The sequence below is a fragment of the Lates calcarifer genome, linkage group LG3 (assembly GCF_001640805.2).
Source record: "Lates calcarifer isolate ASB-BC8 linkage group LG3, TLL_Latcal_v3, whole genome shotgun sequence".
Lineage (NCBI taxonomy): Eukaryota > Metazoa > Chordata > Actinopteri > Centropomidae > Lates > Lates calcarifer.
In genome coordinates this window covers 4054734-4073109 of record NC_066835.1, presented here as the reverse complement: position 1 = coordinate 4073109, position 18376 = coordinate 4054734, and the positions used below count along the sequence as shown (strand labels likewise).

The following is an 18376-nucleotide window of genomic DNA, read 5'->3' as shown; positions in this document are numbered from 1 at the left end:
CTCTCACTGCAGGTATTCTGACTAGTCAGACGCAGGTGTAACAAATAACTTACTAATGAAAGCTGACTGCAGTCCATGCAGATGTGAAGCTGTTACTGGCACAATTAAATGTAACAGCAGCATCTTTTAATATTAGTTACACCTGTGCTTTTTCTGTGCTTTCTGCTGAAAAACAATGCTGTGTTGTTACCTATAGCGGCCTGTATTGTCATTAAGATTGGAGGACTTGTTGGTTTCCAAGGCTGAGAATTAATTTTTAATGCCAGTATTTTTATATTGATTTCCTTGTATCATTTCCTTTCAAGCTGATTTCATTTATATTATACACTGATCACCCACAACATTAAAACCACTGACAGGTGAAGTGAATAACAATACTCATCTCTGTTAAAATACAAAGTTCTGCTGGAAACCTTGGGGCCTGATATTCATCTGGATGTTACTTTGATGCATGCCACCCAATTTAACATTGTTGTAGACCAAGCACACCTCCCATAGCAAACACACTCTCCAATGGCAGGGGCCTCCCCAGCAGGACAGTGCTCCCACCACACCAAAAAAAAACTGCTCAGAAATGGCTCAAGGAACACAACAAAGAGCCCAAGGTGTTGACCTGGCCTCCAAATCCCCCAGATCCAAATCTGATTGAACATCTGTGGGATGATCCAGAACAAGCCAGATGTTGGAGGCCCCACCCTGGAACCCACAGGACCAAAACGATCCGCTGCCAATATCCCAGTGCCAGGAACCACAGGACAACCTAAGAGGTCCTGTTTCCATACCCTGATGGGTCAGAGCTGTTTTAGTGACACAAGGGGGCCTATGCAATATTATGCAAGTGGTTTTAACGTTGTGGCTGGTGTATTTCCATTTAGAAATCTTTTAATGTATTAATTAATTTATTTATTTTGATGCTTTTGTGAAAAGCACCTTAATAAACTGTGCTTTCCTAGTAGTTTATAATTCATGTTATCATTTTGCTAGTAAAGGAGATCATTCAAGTGTGATTAATAATTTATGGCCGAGAGTCTGAAAACAATCAACAATTATCTAGTCCTCCCTCACTGCATTTCATTGCCATTAAAAGTCAAACTGAAATTTGAATGCTCTTCACTTGCACTTTTTAATAATTACAGTTTTTAAATGAATTTTCATTTCGGTTAAACTTTAACTTAAATGATTGTCACTGCATATTAGCATTTGTTATATTTAAAAAATCTTCATAAGATGTGCTGACACTGCAGCTTTACACATGAGGGTACATTTCAAAATAGATCATCTTCCAGTCTAATTTTCAGGTCTGGATCATCTCACAGGTGTAAAAATGTGGAATGTGATTCTCTGCTCGGTTCATCGACAGAACGCTGTATCCAAACTGTCAAGCGATCTTTCATTACCCCGGGGCCTGAGCGCTTGTTTCGAGCATTCCCACTTTAAAAGATAATTATCATTCCTCAGAATCTCCACTTTTGTACCTGCCACTCAGTGCTGCTCCCTGTGTAATAAGCAGCTCTCATCCCCGTGCTGACAAGGATGTTTCCCAGTACCAGCAGCAGACCGCTGCACAATCACACACTGGCTGCTTGCTGGTTGTGAGAGAGCCAATTACCCTTCTTTCCCCCAGCACTTCCAGCTTTTCTTTTTCTGTTGTTAACAAGGGCTAATAGAGGTTTGCTGTAACAGAAACCTTTGCCTAGATTACAGTAGGGCTTTTTTCTCCAGTTTCTCAACTTGTGTGGGTAGAATCATTCCCTTCATTTATAGATTTATATATTTATTATTATTATTATTATTTAAAATTTATTGATTTTTTACCTTATTCCAGGTATTGAAAGGCTGTGTCTTGTATTTTACATGTACCATATTCTTACCTCAGGCATATTTTCTAGATGAAAGCTTTGGCATGCCATGTATTTTCTTGTGGACAGTAACATTTCACACATTCATTCCTTGAGAAAAGGAATGGAACTATGAAAAAGAAAAGCCTTCTGTGCAGTGTTTGGTATTCCCTCCCATTAACAGTGCTCGGGGACATTTCATTTTCAATGGTGATTCCATAAATTGTTCCTCCTTCTATTCACTGTCTAGGACTGTAAAACTGTTTGATCTCACCATTCTGTGTTTGACGTTATAATTCCTGTGGCCAGGTGAATGAAAACTTTGCACTGACACGCAAAAAAGAAACCTCTACGCACACATTAATTCCTGGATTCAAGCCATTCTTGTTTACACCAAATAAATGAGTTTGAGTAGATACTCATTTCCCACTCTTACAGTCAGCCATGACTGCTTGATTTACAGCATTATTCCAGTTCACCTCACATTCACTTTCTCACTTAACTCATTCATCCAGCATATGGAAACCGTGAAGACAACAATAGTCTGACTGCAGTTGTTAAGTCAATAATTACATCATGGCTGAGAATAACACCTGGATAAAATAAGACAGTGGATTTAGAGACACTAGTGTTAGCAACGCTAATGAAAGACTCCAAATATACATCAGCTTAAGGCTTAAGCTTTTAAGTGTGTATTTCATGGGGTAGAAACTGCATGGCATGACTTCTAACTAGAGGCCAAAGAATGCCAAAGAAATAAAATCATTATGTGAAAACCTTGAGTGAGAATAATATAATAATCAATATTAAGTGAATATTAAATGAATCAACTTTCAATCATAAAAAACGTATCACCTCTTTGAGACAGTAAACCTCTATTGTATGAATTTGCAGTTTTAAGGTTATTTGGTTACAATTATCCACAACGTTTTCAAAAAATACCAAATTTGACAAAATATGTATAAAATAACACACAATTAGATGGAATATACAGCATCATTATCATACATGCAACTTCATATGTTGGAATAAGCAGATACAGAATATATTTGGTATGTAAAAAGGCTGCTCCATTCCCTTTCATTAGGCCCTGCTTACCCCACTCTTATCATTGTGTTGGGTATGTTGTATTATCAGTATTTTCAGCGTAAATGTTTCCATTAATTTGTCATCTTTGCAAACACACTCCCCAATGGCAGGGGCCTCCACCAGCAGGACAGTGCTCCCACCACACCAAAAAAACTGCTCAGAAATGGCCTCAAGGAACACAACAAAGAGGCCCAAGGTGTTGACCTGGCCTCCAAATCCCCCAGATCCAAATCTGATTGAACATCTGTGGGATGATCCAGAACAAGCCAGATGTTGGAGGCCCCACCCTGGAACCCACAGGACCAAAAACGATCCGCTGCCAATATCCCAGTGCCAGGAACCACAGGACAACCTAAGAGGTCCCGTTTCCAATGCCCTGATGGGTCAGAGCTGTTTTAGTGACACAAGGGGGGCCTATGCAATATTATGCAAGTGGTTTTAATGTTGTGGCTGTATTTTCCATTTAGAAATCTTTTAATGTATTAATTAATTTATTTATTTTGGATGCTTTTGTGAAAAGCACCTTAATAAACTGTGCTTTCCTAGTAGTTTATAATTCATGTTATCATTTTGCTAGTAAAGGAGATCATTCAAGTGTGATTAATAATTTATGGCCGAGAGTCTGAAAACAATCAACAATTATCTAGTCCTCCCTCACTGGCATTTCATTGCCATTAAAAGTCAAACTGAAATTTGAATGCTCTTCACTTGCACTTTTTAATAATGTGTAATTATCAGTATTTCAGCTAAATGTTTCCATTAATTTGTCTGCGTTTTAAATAAGTGAATACATTGCTTGTAATGTGTGGTTTATCGCTGTCGGTCTGTCTGGGTTGTTGGTGGTAGATCGGCTGCTCAATCAGAGAGAGTGGAGACAGGTTTGGATCATTAGGTCTCAGCAGTGACAGACTGGGTATTGTTAGCATTGGGAAGACAAAACAACAATAAAACTGTAGTAAATGTCATTTGGTTGATCTTTGTGCACATGTGAGTAATTTGTGTTCTTATATTAGATTATCATCTGTGGTGTCAGTAGTAACAGAAAATGCAGTGTTTACAATGGAGTTGTTGTGTATGCTTTAAAGTCTAATATCTGTGTAGTGACCAGGTGGTATGTTCCATTTAGGTGAGAAGGAGAAGGTTAAAAGTTATTCTGGGGTCAATAAGGATGAGAGTAGGTGGTAATTAATTCATTTTTATATTTGAGAGTTATTTTTTTAAATAATTTTTTGAGCTCATTCTCTGGCCAAGCTGCTTTTTTGCAACATCTTTTTAAAGGTTTCCAGTGCCCAAACACCATCATCTGTCCTTCATATGAGGTGGTGGCACTAAAGGAAATTTTTTTTTTAAATGAAAAGTCTTGCTTTTACTGATGATTGCGCAGAAAATTCTCACCTGACTCTGAAGTATGCTTAGCTTTATGAGCAGCTAATTGTTTTCTTTTTTACTTCCTCCTGCTTTTGGTAACTTTACTGTTTTGGTTCACTCACCAAATGTAGATTTTGAATCTACTCATCTTCATTTGGGAAAGATGAAACTCAGTGATCAAAATGAATGAAAGCAAACCATCTAAATGATGTATAGTTTCAGTGTATGCTCTATATTGTAACTTGAGACACTTAAACAAATTAAGTCCTCTTACTTTAGTGCTGCTGAATGAATAATAAATTCCAGGTAATGATTTCCTTGAAATGAATATATAGCATTACAAATAAAGCTATTCACGTATCATCATCTTTACTTTTAGAGGACATTTCTCAGTAAGTGGCTCCTTGTTCCAGACATACTTAAAGTGTTTGATGGATATTGGCATTTGTGGAGATCGAACCTGTGACCTTCCTGTCATCTCCCTGTTACAGGATGAACTCCTGAACCATTAGGCTGCCCTGCCACTTAAAGAAAGCTCAGGGGTGAATATTGCATTTTATTTACTGTAGAACAGAGGAAATGAAGCACCCCAGAATGAAAGCCATTCCTTTTTCTTGCTCTTTTAAGGTGGATGAGGCAGTGCAGGTACGACACAAAGGGAAATAGAAGATTTGGCTAACAGCAGTCTTCTTCATCCCCACAGATCAGTTGTCCAGACTGGGCAGGTAAATCCTCTTCCCATTCTGTTCCTCACCCTGCTCTCAGCACCATCTTTGATCCACCATCACTGAGTCTAATGGCTTAAATACACTCCTACAACTAGAACTAGTTCCTCTTTTCCCACCTTCCTTTCCCTTACTTTGACACTTTTTTCACTTGCTGATAATGATTCTTTAACAGTAGAAAATGAATTTTCCATGTGGTCATGTGGTCCTTTATTTAACATGTATTTTCTCTTCATTATGGCAGGGAAAGTGGAGTGCAGTATTTAAATATGCTTCTCTGACACTGTTGGGCAGCTCATCCCTCTGTTTAGAATGTCACAGGCCCGTAAAGCTCCATTAACAGCTGACTTGATCATTTAAAATGGATGATTATGAGAGCCATGTGGGTGTTGCTCTGATAAATAAATCTCAATTAAAGTCGACGTGTGAGATCCTCATTCTTTATTTCATCTTCATGTTTAGTGCTTCTCACAAATCTGTCAACATATGAAGACGTTGTTCTTTTCTCTTTTTTTTTTCTTCCATCAATGACACCCAGTACATCACAGGTACTGTCTTTGCTAAAGCAAAGTACATCACTTCCTGTTTGCCAGAAGTGGAAAACTACTATATTTCTAAGGTCAATAATGAACTTTCAAGCTCAGTGTTTCTACAGGTGGTGGCTCTTCATCTTTTACCTTTCCTTCATAGCCACTATTCACCACTTTGAATGTGACATTAATGCATTACAGAAGATTAGATTACCTAATTAATTAAAACTAAAACATAATATATTCATTCATAATAAATTGAATACCAGCATTAGGAGCATACCAAAACATGCAACTAAAAAGATGATACAGGAAATGGCAAAATGAGAACAACAAAATCCCGTCTTTAAAACATGGCCTCTAAATGTCTCATAACCAAAAATGAAAAAGAAAAATAAATATTTATTTTATATTTAAAGATGCACTGATGAAAGTGTTCATATTAATAAAAACTAAATGTGATGTGAAGTGTAAAGGTGTGCAGCCTGTAACTTATATGTTTGCTTTAGCCTGTAGGAAGTTGTTTTCATCTACAAAGCTCAAATAAACCATATGTGCTACCTACCCAGCATAAAACGACAGACAGACATGTTAACAACTGTGGAGTATTTAGCCGCTAAAGAGGTGCTGAGACCAAAGCAGAGCTAAAAGGATAGTTGGATTTATATTTGTAAGGTGGCCAGTAAGTCCAAATTAATGCTAATGCATTGCTAGTTGAATAAATAACCAACAGTTTGCTAATATGTTTGTTATATCTCAGATTTTTTTAGGTTTGGTCTCCAGCTTTTTTCAGTTTCCCTTAAGTGCCCAAAAAATCAATTAAATATTCGTGGTTGTGTCAGTAACAGGGAGATAAAAGCATCATGGTGGCTAATTTAGGGACAGTCAGCTATTTCTGTTACATTCCAAGGTCAAACAGATTTGGGCCTCAGTTCTCAAAGCTGCATGAAAATGTCACTAACAGCATCTTTTGTATTTAAAAAATAACAGACAGGAGTCTAGGATGGGACTCATGATGAGATTTCATCCATCCATTATGATCATTTCCTAATTGAAGGACACAGTGAAAGGCTTAAAGATTCTGGCTACCTGAACACCGCAGGAGGGTTAACCCATGCAAAGCAACATTTAGAGAATATTAGAGAATATTGAGAACAGCTCGGGGCTGTGTGGTGGTTGCTGATGCTATCATAGTATCATTGTTCTCGTGCTTAATCGCTGTGGCTAATGGCAGGAAATGAAATCACCCACTGAAGACCAACACGCTTCCCACAGAATAATTACTGCTGTTGACCTTGTGCCTCTCTCTGGTATGTAAGTGCACAATGAAAACTCTCACCACACACTTAGTCACTGCACATCATGGACAACTCCAGATTGCTCTGTTAAGCTGTTACTCATTTAAGAGAAACAAAAAAGATGCAAACCGAGTCACTGACTTCATGTTGCATTTGTTTGTTACATTGACTATCATTCTCTGTTCTCTGCTCTGTTATGTTCTTATAGTTAAAAAAGAATAAAAACCTGACACTGGTGCTGGCGGTGTGATAGTCTGCTACAGCACAAAGTCTAATGGAACATGTCAGTGTGCTAATATTTCAGAATTCCCTCACATTTACTCAGTTATTGATTGGGCTTATATTACTTGTCATCATTTTCATTGTTACAAAGCTGTGTATGGACTAGTTTTACACTGCAATTTCACTTTTTTTTAATGTTTTCTGTATAATCTTTCTGCAGATATGCCCAGCATCTAAACACATGTTTACATCCAATTATGCTCACAGGGCCATAGCCTACATACTGTTCATACACCAACATACACCCACACTTCATACAGTATGGACTCATGTGTGAAAATAGAAAAGAGAAGATAGATGAAGGTAGATGTTGCTAGGAGGATTACCTACGGGCAGACACAGGTTAGCTGTTTCTGCCATCTCAGCCTTTAAGCTAAGACAGACATGAGAGTAGCATCAATCCAACTTTTGACAAGATGAAGCATGTGTATTTCCCAAAATGTCAAACTGTTCCTTTAAAGCTAAAACAATGATAGAAACCAGAGTGATGTTAATCCCATTTGAGCCTTGTTTATCTCCTAAAAGTTAAATCTTGACAGCGCCCTTTGCCATGGAAGCTCTAGCTGCTGCTCCAACTGCAAGTTTGTTAGGGGGCTTGATGTTGTGTGAATGTGTGTGTGTGTGTGTGTGTGTGTGTGTGTGTGTGTGCAAGCCTTGACCTTGGGAGCACTGCTGGGTGCCATTGATTTGTTTACCTGTGCGCTACTGGCAGTTTCTCATTAGATTTCTTTTGCACAACACTTCCAGGAGAGGAGACCGGAGTCTACACTTCACAGCTGACGATGCGTGATCAATGTACCTGATAGATTGGTGCTGGCAATATAATTCTGTTGAATGGCTGTTTAATGGATGTGAGCGCTCCATTTAGTAGCCACAATAAGGTGCCTTTTGTGACTGAAGCAGCATTGTGGGGCTGCATGAGGAGGAAAACAATATCTTGAAAGAGGGGCTTTGTTAAAATGACTTTGGAAGACAAGAGACACTGCGGGAGAAATTGTGTTTTATTCCACTGTTATTGGAGAGTAATGAAAAGATTTGCAAAGTATAAGACCAAATGCAATTTAGCATTATTAAGGCTTTTTGGTGTTATTCTTTCAGATAGTGTGAAAACAGTTTGTAGAACCTTTTAAACACAAGTAAACAGAGGATAAATGAGGAAAAAAGGGCAACACAATGACATAAAAACAATTTCCACAGTGCTTGTAGGTCTCTTATAATTCTGTTCTCATTTCACAGTGACCCATTAAAACTAATTTCTCCAAATACCTCCAAATTTGGATTTAAACGTAAGACCTCTGGATCTCTGTAATGGTGCTTTTACCAACAGAGCTTCACGGTGAACGTGTATTGGGGCTGCTGATAAATTAAACAAACTGCACCATTTACAGCAGGGCTTTACTGCAATTAGCCTCTGAGCACAGACACAAATCCCTAACTCTTACACTGCTTTATTTCCAACCCACCTCTCATTCTGATAGGGCAGAGAAAGCCTGAAAACATCTTCTTCTCTCATGTGAGCCTCTCATGCCTGCTTAAAGAATTTGACATGGTCACAAGGAGGCAGTGTTGTCACTCTCCTCACAATCCTCCTGCCACCATCTAAATGCGGTGATGGAAAGAATCCACTTATTTGAGGTGTTAAAAGCACCCCTGATTTGCCACTGTAATCCAGTCCATTTCACAGGGGCCAAAACAAGTGGAAACGTGGCAAAGTGTCCCTGGCTGTGGAAATCCCCGCTCATGGTCTCTCCGTGACACAAACTGACACAGCAATCAGCTTGCGGATGCATCAAGGTCTAATTACTCCTCAGGTGACAGGACCCCCATGACATGCTCTCACTGAAATGGGATTTTATGAAGATTGAAAGCTGACAAGACAAGAGCTTCCATTTAAATCAGTTAGGATTTACATCAAGTCGCCGGGAAGAGGACGGCAGCGCTGATTAGATCCCTGCTCCTTGTTAACAGAGGGAGAAACACTGACTCTGAATGGAGAATTGTGCAGACATAATAGTATGGGTGTATATACCATATATGACACCCTGGGGTGCTGCACAGGCTGTCTAGTTCTAGGTGTAGTCGACACCATATTTAATGGGCAGGGACAGACTGTGGGGCAAGAGAGGGGGCAGCCATTCTCTAATGATCAAAATAACACTTTGTCAATGTAATAGCCCACTGTTCTTCATTCTTTACACCCAACTGACAGAACATTTCTCATAGCTTTGTTTACACCAGTGCTGCTGCCCTTGTGGTCAGCTGTGACTTATATAAAAATGTTGCCCCATAAACCATGATTATTTTCATAGCATTTGATGTATTGCAATCACTTAGCAAATTCCCTTTGAAAACAGGCGTCCTGAGAAAGATGTATAGACCTGCAACTTTGATTCAGACATCAATGACAATGTGAGGGTTTTGTTTATGAAGACGGGGAGCAACAGATGGCAAGCATATCTATAAATAAGTCGCTCTTCTGAATAGGAGATTAGTGCATTTGAGCTGGTTTTTAATGGTCTCTGGGAGAGATTAAAAAGTAAGCTGATTCATAATGCGTTTCTCTTTGCGGTGAATCACTCATAAAAGAGTCTGGAAAGACTCAGAGGGAAAAGTCTCCAACATGCTTAAGACAGGGACATGACACACATCCTCTCTGCATGCCTGCAGTTTCAGGAATCTTACAATGTTACCGAATGCTTCAAATTATCAATGGGAGCATTTTATAAGCGTATTAATATCGTGCTGTCTCCTTTTCCCCCTTGCATCTAGACCTCTCAATCCTGCAGACCCCAGCGACCAACATTTACATGTTATTCCAGGGCAAAGATCCAACCATAAAAGCAAAATAAACAATGGCACATTCCAGAGTTCATGGAGGACAAAATGTTGATAAATATACATAAACCCATCTTGGTTTTAGCCTCTGGGTCACATTTTTTCTAAGTTATTGAAATAGAATGGAGAAATCTTAATTATATAACCAGTGCTGATCAGCCTACAGATAGCCGCCCACCTGAGGCTACCTCAGCATCCTCCACAAATATTGACAGAATTCTTATCTTTTTTCCCCTTATTTTCTAACAAATATGAAGCTTGTATACAAATCCTGCTTTTCCCAGCTTTTAAATGCTCCAAATTCAGCACAAAGCCCCCCCCCCCTTTTTTTTTTTACTTTCAGTGTATGTTTCCAGGAACTGCACAGCTCAGGACGTCTGATAAAGTGGATTTGTGGCTGTATCTTTAGATATCTGCTCTCTGGATAAACTCTATATCTGTCTTTTGATGACACTAGTGTCGCTGTCTGTTCTTTGTTAGAAAACTGGAGACTCACCAAGTCAGGTTCTAGAAATGATCAGGGCTTTATGTGGCTGTGTTTTCTAAACAACAAGCTTGTCTTATTTAATGAATTCATAAACACGCCCTGGAGAAAAGCATGCTTGACCTATGAGAAGGTGAATAGATTCCCTGAGAACTATTGACAATTTGTCCTACCAAGTAAAAGCAACCTAAAGAGTCATGCAGTCCTGATCAATTGCTTAAATGAGTAAAGAGGACAATTATGTAGCCTCTTGAGATGTTCATGTAACTGTACTGACTTAAAATACAAGGAATTGTCTGTATTCTTGTCAGTCAACTCTCACTCCCACCAAACTCACCCCAAAAACATACTGCATGTCTGACTCATCACAGACTTTCAGCTGATGAATGGCTTTGCTATTTTCATATGTGTATTTGCTGGGTGGATCTGTCAGCAGGTCTCAGAGGTCATTTATGCCCACACCTTATGATTCTACAATTATATGTGAGAAAACACAGGAAAAATAAAAAATCACTCTGTGTCTGTCGAGATATTATAATAGCATGTTTCATCACCTATATATATATATATATGTGTGTGTGTGTGTGTGTGTGTGTGTGTGCCAGCTATTTTTTGGTAATTTGACTGCTTGTAAATTTGTTTGTGATTTTGCACATAAAACAAAATATATGAAATGGATTCCCTGTTACTAATCCTATTGCATTTTATTGTTGCACTGTGTAGAGGAGCCCTTACATAGCCCTTTCATACTAGCATTATTCGGTGACATGAGGCGCAGGTACTTTGCCCTGGCTCAGCGTTAGTGCACTGGCGCCCCTGCTCATAGTGAGTTTATGATAATAATATGGTGGAGGGACTCAGCACCGCGGACAGTTCCGGAGTGTCGCCCCGCCCCTTCCACCGGCTGCGTGTCGCGCGCGGCGACCAATAGCTGCAGCAGCCTCAGTTTAGCACTGGATACAACAGAGGGAGCTTCAAAGAGCCTGTCCACCCAGAGAGGAGAGGGAACCTCAGTCCGGTTGTGATGCGTAGCTGGGCTCTGCGAGCTGAACAGCACCTGGATGGGATAAAACCTCCCGGTCACATTTAACCGCTCTTTGTCTTTCTCCGTGTGTGTGTGTGTGAGAAAGTGTGTGTGTTCCGCGAGGACTGAGAAATGCTCCTGTAGCGCGAGCGCGAATGACATTATCGCCCGCGTTTTTGCTTCACACTGATACTTGGCGGTGCCTCTAACGTGGAGCCGTTTGGACGTTGAACAAGTTTTCTTTTTTCTTTTTCTTTTTTTTGTATTTACTCGAATTGCATTTGAGTCGTTTACTTGGAGCCACAAAGTCCAGGACGACATGGGGAGCGAAAAGTACTTGCCGGAGCTTATGGCAGAGAAGGACACGCTGGATCCGTCTTTTCAGCACTCCCTGCGGCTACTGGATCAAGGTAAATGTCCGTGGTTAAATACTGAAGTAAACAGTTTATGCGTGCGAAAACTGATTATAGTCTACACCACAGTGTTCAGGTTTAACGCTTGGTGCTGGGCTGCAGGCTACATGACACCACCAGCCCGCCTACTACAAGTTAAAAATAAGAGGTTTGTGGGTCTACTTACAATTTACTGTTTGGTCACACTAAAATAGCGAGGTCCTTTTAGCATCATGGCAGTTTTGCCAAGTTGTTATGCAGCGAAGGCGCCACGTTCAACCTTCTGTCATGTACAACTCAGTAAAACAGGACAGGTTTGACTAAAGACTGCACCTGCTCCATTAGTCAAACCAGAGTAAACAAACTTTTTCATTTGAATTAGACAAACAGGGCTACATAAGAGCATAAATAGTACGGTTCTTCCTGTTGGTACCTCTGTTTGTCTGGTTTAAACTAGCACAAACAGAAAATGTTAATGAAGGTAACTCATGGCAAAGTGACTATTTGTGTAGAAGCCTCCCCTTTCTTTGAGATGGCATGACATGAAATTATAGCTTACAGTTTATGAATGGAGGCAGCAGTGAAACCTCTACTAACACTAAAACCACTTGACATCCCAGTTTTCCAGCAGCTGTCATCTCTATCCCATGCAGACATGTGTAAGCTGCGGTGCGAGTAGTGGAATAATCACGCTCTTATTCAAATGTACATGTGTTTCCTCCTTTGAAGAAGTGGACGTGACTGAAATGGAATTTTTGAAGGGATGGAGGAGCAGTGGTAGCAGCAGCAGCCGCGCTCGCAGACGCTTTAATTAATCCGTTGCAGAGACTTCTGCTTTGAAGCTGTCGGAATTTTGCAAACACTTCCTTCAGACAGCAGCCCCGTGGAGCTCCTCAAGTGGGAAGTGCCCTGTTATAGCATCCAAGTGCGTCCTTGAAGTACCACTCATGGGCTTTGTCTAGTCTCAAGCAGGCTGTTGTTGGCTTTAAAGGTAACAGACAAGGAGCATTAGTTCATTTTGAACAGTCCTCCTGCACTGTAACCATTTTTTTTTGGAACCTCCAGATGCAGTCCCTGCACCAAGCTGTTTTTGTTCAGACAGCCGTGTCACTTCTAGTTGCTTAGGACCTCCAGGGGTCCTTAAAAGGGTTCCAAAAGGCCTCTGGCAGAGTGAGGCATGAGTTAATTTTAATTTTAATTAATAATTCTTTACTTGCTGGAGTTTACCAAAGTGACAAACAATTACTTTTCTGATTATACTGTCAACTTATGAACTTATAGTGTATATATAAAAACTGGGCTGCAGCTAATGTTTATTTTCATCACTGATTGATCTGCTGATTATTTAATTAATCTATTAACCTTATTAAGTGTACAAGATGTCATACAGTGAAAAATGTTCTCCACAATTTCTTGAACGGCGAGGTTATGTCTTCAAATGACTTGGTTTTGTCCAATAGTCCGAAGCAAAGGTGTTAAAATAGAGAAGCAACAAATCCTCACGACTTTGTAGCACAAGGAAATATTTGGCATTTTTGCTTAAGACATGACTTTAAGGATTAAATTGTTTATCAAAATAGTTGGCAGTTATTTTAAAAGTTTAGCACTTTATCAGACATGCAAAAATGTTCCTTTCTGATATAGTCAGATTGAATCATGTTAAACTGGGTTTTGTGGTCAAATTAACTGCATTGGAACTGTTGGGATTTCCTGACATAAAAAAGTGTTTGGCATTCCTGCTATGCCCTCAGATATCCTACTAATGAAATAATTGAAATGCGCAGGTTTAAAAATGTGGCACATTCTTCCTGGTAGTGTAGGGAATGAAATATGTATGACATCTCATTCCAGTTTTAGCCCTCATACATGTGTAAAATGAAAACTGTATACATAGACTCACTGTCTTCTATTCATTCAGTGTTTGCTGGTGTAATGACCCTGACAATATCAGCTGCAGATTGGAGTCTTGTTTGAAAGAACACACTGAGGTTAATGCATCTTTCAGTCAGCTGATCCGTATACAGTAAGGTAAATTCATTCCGGTCTGTGAGGCAGATAAGGCTGTGTTTTACTCAGCACTTTTTTATTATCAGCTGGTTTCGTTATTCAAATCTGGGTTAGTCTTTTTTTCCTTCAAAGAACACATACTCCTCCCCGATAGAGAGAACACTGGAGCTCTGAATACTTAATGCCATTTGAAAGACACTTACCAACTGGTTTCTTGACAGAGTCTCTCTTAAAGTCCTTTGTCCACACTGCAGGTCTTCTGTAGAGTTACAGCAAATATTGGCCATTTCCCAAAAATGGAATTAAAGTGATGGAATACTTAGAGTTTGAGCCAGGACAAGCCAACAAAGAATTTTAGAATGAATGTTCCCCTCTGTGTGTTTTACATTCAAATTGTTTTACCTAGCACAAGTTCCTGGTGTAACATTTCCAATAAAGTTAGTTTGTGATATTTCTGTTGGAGGCAAAGATTGCAGTTGGACAGCATCGTAAGCAGCAGAATTAATCCGTGACATTTTATGAAGTAAGCAGAACTCTGCGGTGCACAAAATTTGGCCGAAACAGTCTGCCACAACTCCAAAACTGTAAATACTGTTATCTCTCTCTTACACAACAGATGGAACACGATGCAGCTTAATAGAGCACTTCTTCTGCCATCTTGCTGATGAGTTCTGGACTTGATTATGCAATTGGCAGGGGATGCAGGGAACAGAGCTGGAGTAACTAGAGTTACTGCATGCAAACGGCAAATATGAGATTACTCCAGGTCTGGAGAGACTTCCATTCAGGAGAAATTAGGGGAGCATTGTGTTCGAAGCTCGGGGACAGGGCGGGCTGCTTTGATAAGTCTGGGCCATTCGCAGAGCTCTTCTCCCTCAAGGAGCATATCTCTGCCCCTGTGACAAGCCTCATACAGTCAGCAGCAGACACTTGGAGCTGGAGAAATATCTTAAGCCAAAATAAAGAGACAAGCCGGACCAGCAGCCTACATGGAACGAGAAATCCTCAGCAGCATACTAATGAATGGCTTCTAGGTATGGAAACAGCTCAGGTGACATGAGGTGCACCTGTTATTTACATTAAATCAGCGCAGTACATTGAGGCACAAGAGCTTTCCAATGTTTATTTAGGTTTTTTTATATAGATATTTTTTGAGCATGGGAACAGTAGCTTGACAGAAATTGCATTTTAGTTTGAACCTCATATTATAATTAAAATGTGTTTAAAAACTACTTGACCTGGCCCTTTGCCTGCCCTTGTTGACCTCACTAAACCTGTCTGTCCTCTTTGCTAATGAAAAATAGAGAAATTTAGCAAGCTGTGTAGGCTAGCCTGGCTAGTCATGACACTAATTCATGTGGGAAATAATGTATGGAAAAATGGTGGATAAAAGTAAGGCTCTTGTCCAATTAACAGCATAAAATCCAGGGTATTAAATTTAAAATGATGAACAGAGAGAGAAGCATCACTGATTAATCACTTAAATGCCTGCATATTGACCCCACACTACAAATTTATTTAAACAGACTTTTCAGTCCCAGCCAGATCTTCATCAGGTCAAAATATTTCAAAATGGTCACCATACCTGTCTACAGTATATCCCAGTAGGCAGACAGGCTCTGTGATGTGGTTCAGCATCCTAACCACCCGGAGTGATAAACATTTTATAGAGTAAAAACTGTGAACAAAAATACAGTCCCAAAGCATGAGACAATAATACATCAAATACATTAGATGTATCAAAAATATCCCAACTATATTAAAACATATCCAAAATAGTTGTAAGTTACATGAAAGGAACCAATAAAACAGTGTGAATGTCTTATACGTTTTTGATTTTTAGAGTCAGTGTGCTGGTGTTTTTTTCATTGGTGCTGAATCCCAGTAGCCTTGCACCTACACATGATTACATTTTCTCCGTCAGGTAATTGAATGGAATTGTTTAGGCTCTATATTGAAGTGTTAGAGTGTGTGATAAAAAGCAAGAGAATCAGTTGTATTTAGTTTTATGCTTTGTTTGATATTACAGCTTCGTATTTAATATGCTATCTCTCAGTCTCATGCAGACAGAATGTGAAAAACACTGCATAGCTATTACTATTATGATAATTAGATCATCATAACTGTTAAGACTTTTATTACTGAAATTGAGTTCAAATAATTATGGTACTCTTCAAGATCAATTGTAAACAATGCTGAGTTAAAAATGTAAGGTGTGTCTGATGCTAGTTGTTGGGTGTGTGGATGCAGAGCAGCGTGTAGCCCACTCTGAATGTTTCAGGACCTCTGGCCCAGTTTGGATGTTGTAACCTCAGTGCTGCACATAAGCCTCCGTATCTATGTGCTTTTTAATTGGACTTTCCTCAGCAGGAGCCTAGCACAATGTTTGCATTATATTAACAGCCTCAGCTAGCATACCCACAAAGAAAAACAACAACAGCGGAAAAAACATACACTATCTGTGCAGACTGAGCAGGTGTGGAAAAGTATCCTTATTTCAGACATGATGCCCCACTGTTAATTCATACATTTCCATCTCATAAACAGAACAGAGCGGTATTTTTAGCTGCACTTGAGTTTTGCCCCAAGTGAGAGCAGTTCCTGGGTTAGAATGCCCAGGAGTGAACAAAAATAAGCTCTGGCATAGGATCAAAGGCAGAGATATCGTTTTGTTGGGGAAACAGTGCTTGATAGCGATAATGATCTGTGGATCTGCGGCTGGCCGACACACTGAGCCACACAGTGAGGTGGAGGTGGAGGCGCAGCCACAGCGCTGGACCTGTCTGAGCCCGCGAGCTTCCCGGTGATTTGACCCGCAGATGTAGGGAACTTGCAAGTGAACTGTACGAGGGCAGATGGGACGGGGAGCTCCAGAAAACCTGCTTTGCATTCAGAGAAGCAGTGGAAGGCTGCTGAGCGGTGCTGTGGCTAAGAGGTGTTTGCAGAGCTCTGTCTCTGCTTTGCTGCAGCTCCCGCTGGAATCCAGGGGTGAAATGTGGGCCAGAACTAACACAGGGAGACTCCGGCTATAAAACCCTAATAGAAAGCCCGTTTACAGATGCGATGAGTCACGTGGTTGCATTGATTTCACTGCTAATTAGGAGCACATGTTCCCACTCAATATGGGAGCAATAATGTGCCAATGATGCTGTCATTTTTTTCTCATTCAGATGCACCACCTGATTAGCTTTAATACTGTTGAAATGTCGAACCTGCAATATTAACATGAATCATTTGTGTTCCTCTACATGTAAACAAACAGACACAGCAGTTATCAACAAGAAGTAATAAAATATATCATTACAGTGCTGGGAGAAAGCCATGTGCAGTTATTTCTAGCTTGGATGAGCATAATTGACCCTGTCCAACGACTAAAATAACCAGAAAGAAAAAACGGTCTGAAATATAATAAACAATTAGAAGCTTGAGATGTACTGTGAACATACTTGAAGATGCACTAATCAATAGTTTTAGATTAACAATGAAAATGATGTGTAAAAGAAGAGCTGTAATGAACCCACGGAGAATTTGTTTATTAGCATCTTTCAGCTCATTGTTTGGTTTTATGGCGCACGACTCTACTGATTTATTTCACTCTCAACACTCCCATGGTCCTCATTCCAGCGGCAGAGATCTGTTTTCGGCAGCATAACATAGATGAATGTATTTTACACTTTCTGCACAGCACCCAACAGCAGATCGGCAAAGCAACAAGCGGCAACGAGCTAGCAAAAATAATAAGGCAGCCAGCAAGGTAAATGGAGTTCTCCCTTCCAAGAGTTTTAGATACTTTTCAAGTATGATTTGCATTTCAGTCTATGCCTTCAAGAGCTAGTGGAAAAAGTACTTTTTGAATACCGGATAAAATATATCTATGATAGAAAGTATAGAAAACTGCCAGGTAATGAAAGCTGGCATTGACAACCTGGTCTATTCCCTCTTCCATCCTGTACACGTGGTTTTTCCTGCATAGCGAATTTTGTGACGCCTCTAGCTCTCAATAAAACTCTGAATGAGTGTCTTCATGGAAAACACTATTTTCTTACAATGACTGCACTTGGATTTGTCATTTGTAACTTTAGTTGCAGCACAATGCTGATGTGGTGGTGCTGTATCCTAATCAGCACAGAGCACCAAGAAGGGTGCTGCCAAAACTGCCAAAGAGGAAGAAAAGAGCTGCAGTTTCCCTCATGGAATTTCATCTGGTGAGCATCTGTTTTTTTTCCCTATGGCAGGAATGTGACAGGCAGTGGTGTACTGGCCATCGGGCATACCAGGACAAATCCTGGTGGGCCGCGGCATCAGTGGGCGTGTGGACCCTCAGAAAATCTATAAAGTTTTTACCCTGTTTCTGTCTCTTTATCAGCCTTCTCAGGGGGTGCACATGAGAAGATGCTGTGTGCGTGTTGCGGTCATAGGCTCACTGGCCCCAACCATAACTGACATACACTGTATCTAATCACCCCGACCTGAGCACGCCAGCGGTTTTGACCCAGAATGGCTG

The 18376-nt window shown here is 40.1% G+C and overlaps 1 protein-coding gene across 2 annotated transcripts in view; it reads left to right on the top strand.

Annotated features, from left to right (window-relative positions):
- khdrbs3 (KH domain containing, RNA binding, signal transduction associated 3) overlaps positions 1–18376 on the top strand; it is a 116031-nt gene that overhangs the window by 8589 nt on the left and 89066 nt on the right. Inside the window, exon 1 of one of the 2 annotated variants that reach the window (XM_018701228.2) lies at positions 11383–11883. The exons of the other annotated variant lie outside the window; for it this stretch is intronic. Within the exon in view, the coding sequence (XP_018556744.1) occupies positions 11793–11883 (91 nt within the window). The 5' untranslated portion in view covers positions 11383–11792. Of the gene's footprint in view, positions 1–11382; positions 11884–18376 lie in introns of those variants that run through there. 2 annotated transcript variants of the gene reach the window in all.